This window comes from Salmo trutta, unplaced genomic scaffold (assembly GCF_901001165.1).
Source record: "Salmo trutta unplaced genomic scaffold, fSalTru1.1, whole genome shotgun sequence".
NCBI classification, from domain to species: Eukaryota; Metazoa; Chordata; class Actinopteri; order Salmoniformes; family Salmonidae; genus Salmo; species Salmo trutta.
The window spans coordinates 985,857-1,004,997 of NW_021822941.1; the positions used below are offsets into that span (position 1 = coordinate 985,857).

At 42.6% G+C, this 19,141-nt stretch overlaps 1 protein-coding gene across 1 annotated transcript in view; it reads right to left on the bottom strand.

Annotated features, from left to right (window-relative positions):
* Positions 1-10,654, bottom strand: part of LOC115187330 (protocadherin-10) — a 38,659-nt gene extending 28,005 nt beyond the window's left edge. The window contains exons 1-3 of the mRNA XM_029746402.1: positions 7,474-10,654; positions 5,145-5,203; positions 381-484 (exon numbers count right to left, since the gene is read on the bottom strand). Coding sequence (XP_029602262.1) covers positions 381-484; positions 5,145-5,203; positions 7,474-10,032 — 2,722 coding nt within the window. The 5' untranslated portion in view covers positions 10,033-10,654. The remainder of the gene's footprint in view (positions 1-380; positions 485-5,144; positions 5,204-7,473) is intronic.
* Positions 10,655-19,141: the final 8,487 nt, after the last annotated feature.

Sequence of the window (19,141 nt, forward strand, 5' to 3'; positions counted from 1 at the left end):
AACACTCCCCTTTCAATGTGCTGTTCTTTCAGCACCACCGACCGCGGTGGGACAGGGCCAGAGAAAGGGGAGAAAATACACAGAGAGAGAGAGAGAGAGAGAGAGAGAGAGAGAGAGAGAGAGAGGGAGAGAAAGGGGGTAAATAATCCACAGTAGCTTCCTCTCATCCGCCCGGTAACATCCGGTGTGAAACATAATCAACACCTTCTCTCTGATTTATATTCAGGCTTTCCCACCAGCGGCCGGCAGACCCCGCTGCTGCACCCAAATGAAGGAAATTAAAAATCACCGTTCTGCATGGCCACCGAAGCACTGAGACTCGGGCATTATCCTCCCCCATTACGGAGATCTTTAGCCGGGGTAATTATGGCAGGACTCACCGGCATGACCCCGGTTGGTGGCGTCGTGATCACTGTCTCCCTGCTCGCTGTCCCCGTGACCGCTGTCTTTAGAACTCACGATGTCTGCTTCTTGGAACGCAGAACTGGAGGGAGGGAAAGAGGGAGGGGGGAGACACATGGGGGGGGGGGTAGTAGGAGAAGAGAATAACATTGAGGGGAGAGAGTAGGGAGAGATGAAGAGGTAGAGAGAGTGGAGACATGAAGAGGGAGACAGAGGGGAGAGATGGAGAGAGAGAGGGAGAGAGAGAGAGGAGATTCATTAGAAATTGACACCATATTAATGCATTCACGGTGGCCTTCAAGTGTCTAAATTGGATGTTTCACTTGACGTGTAATGAATTCCGGCATGGCTGTGTAATGCCCCCGCCTCGTCCGTTACGGGACTCAGACCAAATTGGATCAGAGTGTTATATGTTGGGAATGATGACGATGACGAGCCTGACCGGCATATTGCATGTCTATGGTATGTGTCACAAAAGGCACCCTAAAGTAGTCAAAAGTAGTGCACTACATTGGGAATAGGGTGCCATTTTAGCCGTGCTCTGACTGGTATTTTGAGAGCATATGGAAGTGCAGTGGTCATGATGATGACTTCTGAGTGGAATACTAAGTGATAGCCCTATGGATATGGAAGTGTCTAATGTCACTGAAAAGATGGCCATGATGTTGGCAGTGACTGTCTGACTGGCATAGGAAATCAATGGATATATTTGGATGTGATAACATGAATGGAATGAGGAAAAGTCTACATAGTTGGTAACCATCTAATGGTTGAATGTTGAATGTCATAAATATACAGGTTGTGTAGAGTAGCCATATAGAATGTTATACAGGTTGTGTAGAGTAGCCATATAGAATGTTATACAGGTTGTGTAGAGTAGCCATATAGAATGTTATACAGGATGTGTAGAGTAGCCATATAGAATGTTATACAGGTTGTGTAGAGTAGCCATATAGAATGTTATACAGGATGTGTAGAGTAGCCATATAGAATGTTATACAGGTTGTGTAGAGTAGCCATATAGAATGTTATACAGGTTGTGTAGAGTAGCCATATAGAATGTTATACAGGATGTGTAGAGTAGCCATATAGAATGTTATACAGGTTGTATAGAGTAGCCATATAGAATGTTATACAGGTTGTGTAGAGTAGCCATATAGAATGTTATACAGGATGTGTAGAGTAGCCATATAGAATGTTATACAGGTTGTGTAGAGTAGCCATATAGAATGTTATACAGGTTGTGTAGAGTAGCCATATAGAATGTTATACAGGTTGTGTAGAGTAGCCATATAGAATGTTATACAGGATGTGTAGAGTAGCAATATAGAATGTTATACAGGTTGTGTAGAGTAGCCATATATAATGTTATACAGGTTGTGTAGAGTAGCCATGTAGAATGTTATACAGGTTGTGTAGAGTAGCCATGTAGAATGTTATACAGGTTGTGTAGAGTAGCCATATAGAATGTTATACAGGTTGTGTAGAGTAGCCATATAGAATGTTGTAGATACAGTGAGGGGAAAAAATAATTTGATCCCCTGCTGATTTTGTACATTTGCCCACTGACAAAGAAATGATCAGTCTATAATTTTAATGGTAGGTTTATTTGAACAGTGTGAGACAGAATAACAACAAAAAAATCCACAAAAACGCATGTCAAAAATGTTATATAATGATTTGCATTTTAATGAGGGTAATAAGTATTTGACCCCTCTGCAAAACATGACTTAGTACTTGGTGGCAAAACCCTTGTTGGCAATCACAGAGGTCAGACATTTCTTGTTGTTGGCCACCAGGTTTGCACACATCTCAGGAGGGATTTTGTCCCACTCCTCTTTGCAGATCTTCTCCAAGTCATTAAGGTTTCGAGGCTGACGTTTGGCAACTCGAACCTTCAGCTCCCTCCACAGATTTTCTATGGGATTAAGGTCTGGAGACTGGCTAGGCCACTCCAGGACCTTAATGTGCTTCTTCTTGAGCCACTCCTTTGTTGCTTTGGCTGTGTGTTTTGGGTCATTGTCATGCTGGAATAGTCATCCACGACCCATTTTCAATGCCCTGGCTGAGGGAAGGAGGTTCTCACCCAAGATTTGACGGTACATGGCCCCGTCCATCGTTCCTTTGATGCGGTGAAGTTGTCCTGTCCCCTTAGCAGAAAAACACCCCCAAAGCATAATGTTTCCACCTCCATGTTTGACGGTGGGGATTGTGTTCTTGGGGTCATAGGCAGCATTCCTCCTCCTCCAAACACGGCGAGTTGAGTTGATGCCAAAGAGCTCCATTTTGGTCTCATCTGACCACAACACTTTCACCCAGTTGTCCTCTGAATCATTCAGATGTTCATTGGCAAACTTCAGACGGGCATGTATATGTGCTTTCTTGAGCAGGGGGACCTTGCGGGCGCTGCAGGATTTCAGTCCTTCACGGCGTAGTGTATTACCAATTGTTTTCTTGGTGACTATGGTCCCAGCTGCCTTGAGATCATTGACAAGATCCTCCCGAGTAGTTCTGGGCTGATTCCTCACCGTTCTTATGATCATTGCAACTCCACGAGGTGAGATCTTGCATGGAGCCCCAGGCCGAGGGAGATAGACAGTTATTTTGTGTTTCTTCCATTTGCGAATAATCACACCAACTGTTGTCACCTTCTCATCAAGCTGCTTGGTCATGGTCTTGTAGCCCATTCCAGCCTTGTGTAGGTCTACAATCTTTTCCCTGACATCCTTGGAGAGCTCTTTGGTCTTGGCCATGGGGGAGAGTTTGGAATCTGATTGATTGATTGCTTCTGTGGACAGGTGTCTTTTATACAGGTAACAAGCTGAGATTAGGAGCACTCCCTTTAAGAGTGTGCTCCTAATCTCAGCTCGTTACCTGTATAAAAGACACCCGGGATCCAGAAATCTTTCTGATTGAGAGGGGGTCAAATACTTATTTCCCTCATTAAAATGCAAATCAATTTATAACATTTTTGACATGTGTTTTTCTGGATTTTTTTGTTGTTATTCTGTCTCTCACTGTTCAAATAAACCTACCATTAAAATTATAGACTGATAACTTCTTTGTCAGTGGGCAAACGTACAAAATCAGCAGGGAATCAAATACTTTTTTCCCTCACTGTATACAGGTTGTGTAGAGTAGCCATATAGAATGTTATACAGGTTGTGTAGAGTAGCCATATAGAATGTTATACAGGATGTGTAGAGTAGCCATATAGAATGTTATACAGGTTGTGTAGAGTAGCCATATAGAATGTTATACAGGTTGTGTAGAGTAGCCATATAGAATGTTATAGACATTCGGACAATATTATATATCTCTGCCATAGTGAATGAGTTCTAGTTATCTGGTTCTATTGAATGTAGCTTTGGAACGGTGTTGGATTTAGGCCCATAGATATGAGGTATACTGCATGGTAATGATGTAGATATGAGTCACACCGAATGGTAATGATGTAGATATATGAGTCATACTGAATGGTAATGATGTAGATATAAGAGGCATAATGAATGGTAATGATGTAGATATATAAGTCATACTGAATAGTAATGATGTAGATATGAGTCATACCGAATGGTAATGATGTAGATATGAGTAATCCCGAATGGTAATGATGTAGATATGAGTCATCCCGAATGGTAATGATGTAGATATGAGTCATCCCGAATGGTAATGATGTAGATATATGAGTCATACTGCATGGTAATGATGTAGATATGAGTCATACGGAATGGTAATGATGTAGATATATGAGTCATACTGCATGGTAATGATGTAGATATGAGTCATACCTAATGGTAATGATGTAGATATATAAGTCATACTGAATAGTAATGATGTAGATATGAGTCATCCCGAATGGTAATGATGTAGATATGAGTCATCCCGAATGGTAATGATGTAGATATATGAGTCATACTGAATGGTAATGATGTAGATATAAGAGGCATAATGAATGGTATTGATGTAGATATATAAATCATACTGAATAGTAATGATGTAGATATGAGTCATACTGAATGGTAATGATGTAGATATGAGTCATCCCGAATGGTAATGATGTAGATTTATGAGTCATACTGCATGGTAATGATGTAGATATATGAGTCATACCGAATGGTAATGATGTAGATATATGAGTCATACCGGATGGTAATGATGTAGATATGAGTCATACCGAATGGTAACGATGTAGATATATGAGTCATACCGAATGGTAATGATGTAGATATGAGTCATACCGAATGGTAATGATGTAGATATATGACTCATACTGCATGATATTGATGTAGATATGAGTCATACTGAATGGTAATGATGTAGATATATGAGTCACACTGAATGGTAATGATGTAGATATATGAGTCACACTGAATGGTAATGATGTAGATATGAGTCATACTGAATGGTAATGATGTAGATATATGAGTCATACCGAGTGGTAATGATGTATATATATGAGTCATTCTGAATGGTAATGATGTAGATATATGAGTCATACTGAACAGTATTGATGTCGATATAAGAGGCATAATGAATGGTAATTATGTAGATATATGAGTCATACTGAACGGTATTGATGTAGCAGCATATTTGGGGATGCTACTGGCATTCCTATATTGGATATTTGGCACACACACACACACACACACACACACACACACACACACACACACACACACACACACACACACACACACACACACACACACACACACACACAGCTGTTGGATGTTATTTACCTGTTCACTCTCCTTGGTCTGTCCACTAGGTAACTGAGCTCTGTTCGCTGGTGTTTGTTCTGGAAGGGAAGCAACACGTCATGTCACACTGACAGCCATGGAAAGGTAGACCTCTATAGTGTAGTCCATCAGTAGATATAGTTGTTTGGGAAATGACTCTAAATGATTTAGGAGCTGGAATAAAGCACTAGGGAGCAGCAGTGCTCTGTGTGCACGCCACGCATTCCTCTATCACTCCATTCTGTTTTTAATCAGCACCTTCATTTTCTATTTTAGGATGTGTATTTCACCATCCTTTTCTTTATAAGATTGTATTTCATAAGACCTGTGAACTGTGATGCAGAGAGAGAGAGAGAGAAAGAGAGAGGCATGACACCCTAGGCCTATTGACATTCAATTGACATTCCACCATCCTCAGGCCTATGGAAATTGGGGGAAATAAACATTTATAAGACACTGAAAGAGGCCTTTCCTCTCTCTTGGAAAGAAAGCGATTTAGAGAGTGAGAGATGAGAGAGAGTGCATGAGAGACTGACAGAGAGAGAGAGAGAGAGAGAGAGAGAGAGAGAGAGAAAGCTATGTTAGACATTGACACCATATGAATGTATTCACGGTGGCCTTCAAGAGAGAGACAGACATACATGCCACATTATTGACTGTGTGTATATCCAGTGAGAAGGGGAGTGGGTTAGAGAGGCGATTGGATCCGTAAATGATTGAGCCAAGCAACGCTTCAAACTGAACAACCTTTGTTCCACTGCTGATCTGTGGTACCGTGCGCTGAATACTTAACGCATTTAAAGTGCACTGGCTCTCTCACTCAACACTGACTGACTGGCAGACTAACTGGCTGACTGGCTGCTTGGTGGACTGATTAGCTGACTGGCTGGTTGACTGGCTAGGTGACTGAATGGTCCACTAACTGACTGGTTCACTGACTGACTGACTGACTGGTCCACTGACTTACTGGTTCACTGACTGACTGACTGGTTCACTGACTGGTTCACTGGCTGGTTGACTGGTTCACTGGCTGGTTGACTGGTTCACTGGCTGGTTGACTGGTTCACTGGCTGGTTGACTGACTGGCTGGCTGATTGGTTGACTGGCTGACTGATTGGTTGGTCCTCTCTCTACAGTCTCAGTTTACTACCACACAGTCACCTAAATATGCACATCAATTGTTTCGGCCGAAATTGAATATCATTCTAGTTAATTATGGATATAAGAAGGTGTATAGATGTATTACGTCTTCTGTTTCTAAACATAACGCACACTGACTGACTGACTGACTGACTGACTGACTGACTGACTGACTGACTGACTGACTGATTGACTGACTGACTGACTGACTGACTGACTGACTGACTGACTGGTTCAATGACTGATTGACTGGTTCAATGGCTGACTGACTGGTTCAATGGCTGACTGACTGACTGACTGATTGACTGACTGACTGGTTCAATGACTGACTGACTGGTTCACTGTCTGACTGATTGGTTCACTGGCTGGCTGACTGGTTCACTGGCTGACTGGCTGGTACTCTCTCCAGCCACAGTCGACATAATAACCACACTGACTCTCTGCAGCTCACCCCAGCCCCTTGGAGGTACACAGGAGGGACATCATGGAGGCTTCATTTGCTTTGAGAGGCACTCCTGGCCCAAACTCAATATAAATGTCATCAATTCTGAGCAGGAGGAGATATGTCTTGTATGTTTTCATCCAGCTAGAAAATGACTACATGGAAGAAACACCTGTGCCTTCAGATTCAATTGATAGGCTATGCTCTATGCATCTGCAGACAGATGTACCATCTATCCTATCACCGGATTAGATAGTTAAATATATATTGGGGTTGAACCTCGACAAGTGACCTCAACACTGTAGACAAAAAATACATCTTTATGATATGACGTATTATTTTATAATCTGCCTCATTAAATGTGCATTATAGACTGACAGCCAGGGGCATGCTGAAAGGTGTATTGATTGTCCTTTCATAAATGGCATGGAGGATCACAGCATAATTAAAGTCCTCTGGAATCCAATACACACCTTGCTGTATTGTCCTTTAATACATTCAATCAAATCAATATTCTCTGGCTCAATACAAAATTGTTTAAACGATATTCATTATGTGAAAACCAAACAAAGTTATGCACTTTGTTTCCCCTAAAAATGTTCACATGACCCAGGTATTAAAGATAAAAGAGGGAAAACCCAGAGATACCCAAAAAGTATTTATTTGTCCCAATAGTCTAATGCACAGCGTGGGTTTCAATTACAGACACACACACACACAGCAGTGCTAATGGAAACCAAGCCTTACCTCATTGGAGAGGATGCTCCCGTTGGATAAGATGTCAGGTTGCTGGTCGCTGTACCCGGCCACTATGGCCCCGCAGGGGTTGGTGTGGTCCGTGTCGGTGCTGCGTGAGGGGCTGCACGGTTTGAGGAACATCAGGTCCGTTTTAGCGCTCTCCGGTGTCAGACACACCTGGTAGCAGTAGGAGTTCTGGTTCTGATGATGGGAACCGAACCCACCGCCCATCCCGACCCCGCTAACACCAGACTCCTCCACAGGCACCTGGCCCACAGCGCCCACACCGGTGGTGACGTTGGTACTCTGGACCAGCATGATGTCCGACTTGCTGAGCTTCTTCTGCTTCCTGCTGTGCGCCTGGCGCGAGCAACACGGGCTGCAGCACAGGCAACACTCCCCCGCCATGAGGCACGTGTACAGGTCCAGCTTCTTGTCTTTCTGGCAGCGCACAGCCAGCACGATCATAGCCAGGAGGAAGATGAAGGAGACGGCGCCCAAGGCGATGATGAGGATGAGGGTGAGATCCAGAGAGGTCTCTTTGGACTTGGATGAAGATCCTCCTCGGTCTCCACTCCGTCCATCTATCACACTATCCACCAGGATCACACTCACGCTAGCCGAGGAGGAGAGCGGTGGCTGGCCGTGGTCCCTCACCTCAATCAGCAGGTCGTAGGAGCCCTGGGGGTCGCGCTTGGTGAAGACGCGGCGTGCTGTGCGCAGCTCCCCCGTCCGCCAGTCCATGCGGAACATGCCCATCTCGTTGCCACGCAGAATGCTGTAAGAGAGCCGTGCGTTCTCGCCATCATCTGCGTCCATGGCAACAATACGCGTGACCAGGTATCCCGGCTCGGCGGAGCGCGGCAGGTGTTCTTTGGCGGTGCCGTTCTTACCGATAGGGGCTATCACCGACGGCGCGTTGTCATTCTGGTCAACAATAATGACGTTAACGGTGCTGTTGGAGGAGAGGTCTGGGCTCCCGGAGTCTTTGGCCTGCACCATAAAGCTAAACTCTTTCAACTGTTCATAATCGAATGAACGCAGTGCATAAAGGTAACCAGTGTCCTGGTTGATTGACACATAGGTGTCGACGGACATGCCCTGGATGTCGCACTCCAATATGGAGTAGGTAATGAGGGCATTCGGACCAACGTCAGGGTCCACGGCGCTCACCGCGTGAATAAAAGCACCTGGTACATTATTCTCCGTCACATACACATCGTAAACTGGCTGAGTAAAGCGGGGTGCATTATCGTTCTCGTCGGAAACATGTACCTTGATGGATTTGCTCGTGGCGAGGGAGGGGAGCCCCTGGTCTTTGGCTACAACGGTGATTGTGTATGAGTCTGCGTTTTCTCTGTCTAATAGTCCATCCGTTACTATGGTGTAGTAGTTTTTAAATGAAGATTTGAGTTTGAAAGGAACGTCACCCAAAATCTCGCAGCTCACCAGCCCGTTGTCGCCCGAGTCCCGGTCGGTGACGCTGAAGAGGGCTATGACGGTGCCCGGGGCGTCCTGTTCGCTCACAGACTCTGTCACCGTGCTGAAACTGATCTCCGGTGTGTTGTCGTTAACGTCGACCAGTTTGACCATGACTTTGCAGTGCGCGGGCACTGCATTTGCTCCCAGGTCTTTCGCCTGGACGTATATCTGGTGTGTACTACTCTCCTCATAGTCCACTTCCCCAGCCACCTCTATTCTCCCCGTCCTGGCATCGATATTAAAAAGATCCTTTACCCGCGCCGGGTTGTGGTTACTGAATGAATACACGATCTCCCCGTTCTGCCCTTCATCTATATCAGTGGCGTTCAGCTGAATAACCAGAGTTCCCACCGGTGAATTCTCCCGTAGACTCACCGTGTACACCGACTGGTCGAAGATGGGTGCGTTATCGTTGGAATCCAGGACTTTAACGACCAGGAGCGCGGTGCCAGTCCGTTGTGGCACGCCTCCGTCCACTGCCGTGAGCACGTACCGATGCACCGCCTGCTGCTCCCGGTCTAGCGGTTTTTCCAGCACCAGCTCCGCAAACTTGTTCCCGTCGCTCTGTGTCTGAACATCCAGGTAAAAGTAGTTATTGTTCGTTATGGCGTAGGTGCTGAGCGCGTTAGTCCCGACGTCTGGGTCGAAAGCATTCTCCACCGGGAACCGGGTACCCGGGGTGGCACTTTCCGTTATCTCCACAGTGATGTCTGTCTCAGGGAAAGTGGGGGGATTGTCGTTGATATCCATCACCTCGATCTCCACGCGGAAAAGCTCGAGCGGGTTCTCCAGAAACACTTCGAGATGCAGGTTGCACGGTACTGTCTGCCTGCATATCTCCTCCCGGTCTATTTTCTCCTTCACATAAAGATTCCCGTTCTCCAGGTTCACATCCAAGTAAGGGTTCCGCGAGCTGGGCACAGTCTGGAAGCGGCGGGCGGAAAGTTTGGTGATGTCCAACCCCAAATCCTCCGCGATATTCCCAATGACAGTCCCGTGTTCCTGCTCCTCGGGCACAGAGAAGCGCAGCTGGCACACGGCTCCATCCAGCAAGACCGAGAGAAGGAGCGGTAATAACAAAATCATTTCCACTCCTCTCACTCTTCCTCTCTCAAGTGCACTTGGATATATATCGGGGGTATTACTCCGATTTCTAACTCGAACTAAGCATTTCCCATCCCAGCTTCGGTTCGCAGGAATAAGGCAGAATCACAAGCTGCAATAATGAAAATAAAACTACGGCTGCTACCCAAACCCAAATCAGCTATTCCTTCTTTCCCTCTTTGCGTCGTCGTGACAACCGGAAAAAAATCCTGTGTTTGAGTCGTGAGAATCACGGCCATTTGATCCTCGCTTCTTTCAGCAAAAAAAAAATATTATATATTCAGTCCAGGTTTGTGAATTTTGGCCGAAGCGCCAACATCGCAGCAGGCAGAGGGAGGCAAGACGTGTAGACCATAATACAATCCTCACCCACAGATGGAATCCTCACACGTTTCAAGTCCCAACTAAGTGCAATACAAAATATACAAACATTCCTTCACGAATGCAGAACTCCAGTAAGCACCATTCGAATAAAATCCTAAACTTGAACCCGGTTAGCCAGCATGTAAATAAACGACAAATTGTACTTTCTCTCTCTCTCGCTCTATAATCAGTGCGGCTGAGCAGCAAGGACAGCGGATGATGCTCTCTGCTCCACTCCTGGAAAGCGAGTGAAGGGAGCGGGGTTGGTTTTGCGCACAGCATCTTTTCTCACCAGCCAATAGTGTCCGTGGTCACCCGACGAGGTTACTCCTGATTGGGGCACGGGAATGCCAGCCAGCGCGCACCGTCCCACGGACCTGCCCGGACCCTTCTCTTTACTAACAACACGAGCCATCAAGCGGCGGTGGCGCTCGAGCCCCAGCCCCGTGCAACACGAGCATGAAGCCCCAGTCAACTGACACACCGGAGAGAAATACAATATTTCACATATCCTGTGAATGAAATAGTCAACAAGTGGGCGAAGGGTGGAATGGGAATTTGCAAATCCGTCGACGGGTTACGTCTTGGCACAAAACATCGTTTAAGAAGCATAGGCTACCTGTGCATGACAGTTTGAAGTTAAAAGTGAATATTGTAGAAATCGCCTCTTCATCATTGTAATGTGTTGTGCTATTTGTTTCTGCCGTTCAGTTTGTTGAATGAACACGAAGGTAACGACTAGAGACTATACCCAGGCAAGAAACACCAACCCTGTAGGGAAAGATGGAATGACTGTTTTAAAGGGATTCGTTCAATAGCTGCTGTTTAAAATGAAAGCCTCAGTAGAGTTGTGTGTGTGTGTGTGTGTGTGTGTGTGTGTGTGTGTGTGTGTGTGTGTGTGTGTGTGGTATAGACCAAAACAGACCGTGACCACAGGTAATACAGCGCTCTATTCCAGTGACGCAAATCTCTACTGATTATCCTTCGGTATTGGCAAGCAAGCACTCGAGCGCAAGAAAGCACGCACACACTATCCATATAGGCTATCGATGATGATGATGAGGATGATGATGATGTAGCCTATACTAGTCCGTGACTCACACTGACTCATTAATGCCCCGTTCGTCATGTTATGTTGAATGGTCAACGCAACATATGCTTTCCCATTCTCTATCGGTCTATCTGTGGTAGGTGACCATAGGATATTGAGTTTTGATGCAGTCAGTAGCTAGGATGTAGTCAGTAGGCTGTATTCTGTCTTATGATACGTGACCGTTGGTTATTGGTGTAGTAACCTAAAACCAAAGCTTGGGGATGTTGCCAATTCCAACACGCCGTTTTGACGCACGTGCCCTCTGCTGGTCAAAACAAACGGGTTTGAAGATTTCCGAAACTTTTTAATTAACCCAACTATCGTTGTAAATAATTATGATAGTATGGCTCAATATTCTGTTCTGTTGGTGGAGTAAAGACACAATGAAGTAGCCATATAATTAACGTAAAGCTGTAAAAACAAAAAAATCTGTAAAACGGGAGTAAATTATCAACATGTTTTAATTGCAATCTTCCTTCTTTAGGCACAACGATCATTCGTTTATAAAGGACATACCAAGGCGATACATGCATACAGATTGTATCCCAAATGGCACCATATTCCCGATATATAGTGCACTATATTTAACCAGAGTCATATAGGGCCCTGGTCAAAAATAGTGCACTACCCAGAGAATAGGGTGTCTGAATGGAGCATCCCATAATGTCCCATTAATTCATATTCCGTTTAATGTAGCATAGCCAAAGCCATACTAATAGCCTTTAGCATGTTAGTACCGCTATCTCCACTGTTTCATCATTAGCCCACTCTCTCCGACCTTAGCAATGAAACGAATTTCATCACTCTAACCTACTTATTTTATTCCTAAGCCATATGGTTTAATAGGCTATGTGCTTGCGTCCCAAATTACACCGTATTCCCTATATAGTGCACTACCACGAGCCCTGGTCAAAAGGAGAGCATTGCGTAGGGTGTGAGGTGCCATTTGGCACGGAGCATCAGTCTATGCAGAGATTTGAAAAGAAAGGAACAAAAAAGGATAAACAGAAAGAGAGGAAGGCTGCAATCTACGCGTCCTTCCTGACCCACTTATTGGAGTATACAAACAGACACAACGTCGTTGAGGGTAATTAACATAAGCTTCCGATTCCGTATTTAATAGATAGACACGCAGCAATTACGGGACCGTAATACAAACAGACATGACCATTGTAGACTGGATTTAAGCAATATGGTGTTTAGATGATTTCGTAACATAACAAGTCTCACAGACAAAACGCTAGAGATACTGCTGGATGAATTACCATACTTGTCTTCTCTGATTCTCTGTGACAAAATCAGACTGGCACTCTAGTAGTGGGATAAGAGAGAGAGAGAGACAGAGAGAGAGAGAGAGAGAGAGAGAGAGAGAGAGAAGACAGAGAGAGAGAGAGAGAGAGAGAGAGAGAGGAGGGATAAGAGAGAGAGAGGAAACAGAGAGAGAATAGACGAGAGAGAGAGATGAGAGAGACAGAGAGATGAGAGATAGATAGCCAGCCAAAGAGAGAGGAGAGAGAGGACAGCAGAGAGAGAGAAGAGAGAGCAGAGAGAGAGAGGAGTAGAGACGAACCAGAGAGCAGAGAGAACCAGAGAGAAGGAGAGAGAGACAGAGAGAGAGAGAGACAGACAGACAGAGAGAGAGAGAGAGAGAGAGAAGAGAGAGAGAGAGAGAATCCTTCTGAAGGAATCTTCCCAACATTCTAGAGACCAAGGTCGCCCCCTAGTGATTACTAGCGGTACTCTGTATAAAATAGGATATTTCTCCGTCTCCTCATAAACGCTGCTCTCAGAACAGTTTGACATATTCCTCTCATAATGGTTAAGATACGATCTGATCCTAGATCTGTGATCTCAGACCAGTTTGACATACTCCTCTCATAATGGTTAAGATACGAGCTGATCCTAGATCTGTGCCTATTAGGCCTACGGACACATGCTTTACCCGGAGACATGATTAAGTAAAAGCCATATCACCCCGGTTATTATCGTTTCAATATGAGAGCGTGTATAATTTAACGGCTCTAAAATGACAAATGCAGACATAGTTTCTGACGGACGGTGTCATAACCGGGTTTGATGGCGATGGCTGATGGTTTTGCGGGTGGCGGGTTTGACGGGGAAAGGACAGAAACGTTGATGAGAGAACGATGACCTACCGTTAATATTTAATGCAATGAACAAAAAAAAGGCAGTTATGATGTCATTATCAGAGGTAACAGCACGGGAATATATACTTAAGGAGTCCCTGAGCAGACCATAATATTAATACAGGAGCCAACGCCTCAAAACAGTTAGACTGCACTGCAGCTGAGTCCTGTTCTACAGGGCAGACTGTAGGGGCTATGCCGTTTTCTGGATGAGCTGAGGGGCAGCACAATATTGGACAGTAGACTTCATGTGAAATAAATGACTTTCATTGACTGTAGTACAGCTCTCTTCACTGCTTGCTTTGCTACATCTAACAAGTTACAACTACATTCCTTGCCAACGATGGAGTTGTAATGATATAGTTAATTCCATACATTATTGTATTGTATGGTAGACTTATTGTGAAATGGACGGCAAGCTCACCGCGAGCGTAGGGTTACATATTGCATGTTAAACATCTAGTGAAATAGATGAATGCTTTACATTAGATTCTGTTGACTATGTAGGTATAGAACAAGTGAGAATGACATTTCTGTTAATGTTGTAATGATAGTTAAGTGCTGTACCTCTGTCTAGTATGTTATGCATCGTGAAATGAATGGCAGTAGTAGTACTCTCTACACTCTTAGAACAAGAAAACGGTTCCAAAAGAGTTCTTCGTACGTCCCCACAGGGTAACCCTTTTGGTTCCAGGTAGGATTCTACCTGGAACCCATTAGGGTTCTACCTGGAACCAATAGGGTCTACCTGGAACCAATTTGGTTCTACCTGGAACCAATAGGGTCTACCTGGAACCAATAGGGTCTACCTGGAACCAATTTGGTTCTACCTGGAACCACAAAGGTTCTTCATTGAGTTCTCCTATGGGTAGAGCCAAAGAACCATTTTCAGTTCAATGGTAGACCTATACTAGGGTTGAGTAATGAGCAGTATTGTATGGTAGATGCATTGTGAAATGGTCGCCAGTAGTCTTTATGCACTGTATAACGAAGATTAGCAGTAAGTAGTTTTCCCTCTGAGTCTGAGTCTGACAAAGAGCAGAGAGCCGCTGTGTTTTGCCAGCATGGTGCTGAAGCAGAGCTGTCCAAAAAGCTGAAGCTTTCAGTGTAGCACAACATGACTGCGAGGTACTACACGCACTGTGAAAATACAGCAAATAATGACATAATGCATATGGGCACGCCGTACCACTTATACTGCTGCTGTACTGAGAAGACCTGTCCATGGTTCTGAATAGGTACAGTATTCTGCTAAGTACTATAGGGCTGTAGTGATAGGAGCTGTCCATGGTTCTGAATAGGTACAGTATTCTGCTGTGTACTAAAGGGCTGTAGTGATAGGAGCTGTCCATGATTCTGAATAGGTACAGTATTCTGCTAAGTACTATAGGGCTGTAGTGATAGGAGCTGTCCATGGTTCTGAATAGGTACAGTATTCTGCTAAGTACTATAGGGCTGTAGTGATAAGAGCTGTCCATGGTTCTGAATAGGTACAGTATTCTGCTCAATACTATAGGGCTGTAGTGAGAGGAGCTGTCCATGGTACTGTAGGGAATGGTACTACAGAGAATGGTACTATATAGAATATTACTATAGAGAATGGTGCTATAGAGAATGGTACTATATAGAATGGTACTATAGAGAATGGTACTATATAGAATATTACTATAGAGAATGGTGCTATAGAGAATGGTACTATATGGAATGGTACTATAGAGAATGGTAATATAGAGAATGGTACTGCAGAGAATGGTGCTATAGAGAATGGTACTATAGAGAATGGTACTATAGAGAATTGTGCTATAGAGAATTGTGCTGTAGAGAATGGTACTATATAGAATGGTACTATAGAGAATGGTACTATAGAGAATTGTGCTATAGAGAATGTTACTGTAGAGAATGGTACTATAGATAATGGTGCTATAGAGAATGGTACTATAGAGAATGGTAATATAGAGAATGGTACTATATAGAATGGTACTATATAGAATGGTACTGTAGACAATGGTGGTATAGAGAATGGTACAATATAGAATGCTACTGTAGAGAATGGTACTGTAGAGAATGGTGTTGTAGAGAATGGTACTATAGAGAATGGTGTTGTAGCGAATGATAGTATAGAGAATGGTACTATATAGGATGGTACTATAGAGAATGGCACTATAGAGAATGGTACTATAGAGAATGGAACAGCAGAAAATGGTACTATATAGGATGGTACTGTAGAGAATGGTACTGTAGACAATGGTGGTATAGAGAATGGTACAATATAGAATGGTACTGTAGGGAATGGTACAATATAGAATGATACTATAGAGAATGGTACTGTAGAGCATTGTACTATAGAGAATGGTGATGTAGAAAATGATAGTATAGAGAATGGTACTATAGAGAATGGTACTGTAGAAAATGGTACTATAGAGAATGGTACTATATAGGATGGTACTGAAGAGAATGGTACTGTAGAGAATGGTACTGTAGAGAATGGTACTGTAGAAAATGGTATTGTAGGGAAGGACACTGTAGAGAATGGTACTATAGAGAATGGTACTATAGAGAATGGTACTGCATAGAATGGTACTGTAGATAATGGTACTATAGAGAATAGTACTATATGGGATGGTACTGTAGAGAATGGTACCATAGAGAATGGTACTGTAGAGAATGATATTGTAGAGAATGGTACTATAGAGAATGGTACTATATAGAATGGTACTATAGAGAATGGTACTATAGAGAATGGTACTATATAGAATGGTACAGTAAAGAATGGTACTGTAGAAAATGGTACTATATAGAATGGTACTACATAGGATGGTACTGTAGAGAATGGTACTGTAGAGAATGGTACTGTAGAAAATGGTACTATAGAGAATGGTGCTATAGAGAATGGTACTATAGAGAATGGTACAGTAAAGAATGGTACTGTAGAGAATGGTACTGTAGAGAATGGTACTATAGATAATGGTACTGTAGAGAATGGTACTATAGAGAATGGTACAGTAAAGAATGGTACTGTAAAGAATGGTACTGTGGACAATGGTACTATAGAGAATGGTGCTATAGAGAATGGTACTATAGAGAATGGTGCAATAAAGAATGGCACTATAGAGAATTATTTTATAGAGAAGTGTACTGTGGAGAACGGTATTGTAGAGAAAGGTACTGTAGAGAATGGTACAATATAGAATGGTGCTGTATAGGATGGTACTGTAGAGAATGGTCCTATATAGGATGGTACTGTAGAGAATGGTACAATATAGAATGGTGCTGTATAGGATGGTACTGTAGAGAATGGTACTGTAGAGAACGGTACTATATAGGATGGTACTGTAGAGAATGGTACTGCAGAGAATGGTGCTGTAGAGAATGGTACTATAGAGAATAGTACTATGGAGAATGGTACTATATAGAATGGTACTATAGAGAATGGTACTATAGAGAATTGTGCTATAGAGAATGTTACTGTAGAGAATGGTACTATAGATAATGGTGCTATAGAGAATGGTACTATAGAGAATAGTAATATAGAGAATGGTACTATATAGAATGGTACTATATAGAATGGTACTGTAGACAATGGTGGTATAGAGAATGGTACAATATAGAATGCTACTGTAGAGAATGGTACTGTAGAGAATGGTGTTGTAGAGAATGGTACTATAGAGAATGGTGTTGTAGCGAATGATAGTATAGAGAATGGTACTATATAGGATGGTACTATAGAGAATGGCACTATAGAGAATGGTACTATAGAGAATGGAACAGCAGAAAATGGTACTATATAGGATGGTACTGTAGAGAATGGTACTGTAGACAATGGTGGTATAGAGAATGGTACAATATAGAATGGTACTGTAGGGAATGGTACAATATAGAATGATACTATAGAGAATGGTACTGTAGAGCATTGTACTATAGAGAATGGTGATGTAGAAAATGATAGTATAGAGAATGGTACTATAGAGAATGGTACTGTAGAAAATGGTACTATAGAGAATGGTACTATATAGGATGGTACTGAAGAGAATGGTACTGTAGAGAATGGTACTGTAGAGAATGGTACTGTAGAAAATGGTATTGTAGGGAAGGACACTGTAGAGAATGGTACTATAGAGAATGGTACTATAGAGAATGGTACTGCATAGAATGGTACTGTAGATAATGGTACTATAGAGAATAGTACTATATGGGATGGTACTGTAGAGAATGGTACCATAGAGAATGGTACTGTAGAGAATGATATTGTAGAGAATGGTACTATAGAGAATGGTACTATATAGAATGGTACTATAGAGAATGGTACTATAGAGAATGGTACTATATAGAATGGTACAGTAAAGAATGGTACTGTAGAAAATGGTACTATATAGAATGGTACTATACAGGATGGTACTGTAGAGAATGGTACTGTAGAGAATGGTACTATAGAGAATGGTACTATATAGGATGGTACTGTAGAGAATGGTACTGCAGATAATGGTGCTGTAGAGAATGGTACTATATATAATAGTACTATGGAGAATGGTACTGTAGAGAATGGTACTATATAGAATGGTACTATATAGAATGGTACTGTAGAGAATGGCACTATATTGGATGGTACTATATAGAATGTTACTGTAGAGAATGGTACTATATAGAATGGTACTGTAGAGAATGGTACTATATAGAATGGTACTGTAGAGAATGGTACTATATAGAATGGTACTATATAGAATGGTACTATATAGAATGGTACTGTAGAGAATGGTACTATATAGAATGGTACTATATTCAATGGTACTATATAGAATGGTCCTGTAGAGAATGGTACTATATAGAATGGTGCAGTAGAGAATGGTACTATATAGAATGGTACTGTAGAGAATGGTACTATATAGAATGGTACTGTAGAGAATGGTACCATATAGAATGGTACTATATAGAATGGTAATGTATAGAATGGTACTATATAGAATGGTACTATATAGAATGGTACTATGTAGAATGGTACTGTAGAGAATGGTACTATATAGAATGGTACTATATAGAATGGTACTATATAGAATGGTACTATAGAGAATGGTACTATATAGAATGGTACTATATACAATGGTACTATATAGAATGGTCCTGTAGAGAATGGTACTATATAGAATGGTGCTGTAGAGAATGGTACTATATAGAATGGTACTGTAGAGAATGGTACTATATAGAATCGAACTGTAGAGAATGGTACCATATAGAATGGTACTATATAGAATGGTAATGTATAGAATGGTACTATATAGAATGGTACTATATAGAATGGTACTATGTAGAATGGTACTGTAGAGAATGGTACTATATAGAATGGTACTATATAGAATGGTACTATATAGAATGGTACTATAGAGAATGGTACTATATAGAATGGTACTATATACAATGGTACTGTTCATGGTGCTGCTTTTGGTGGTCATTCATGTTGTTATGTCTCTATATTCAGATCACCATATGTAATAAG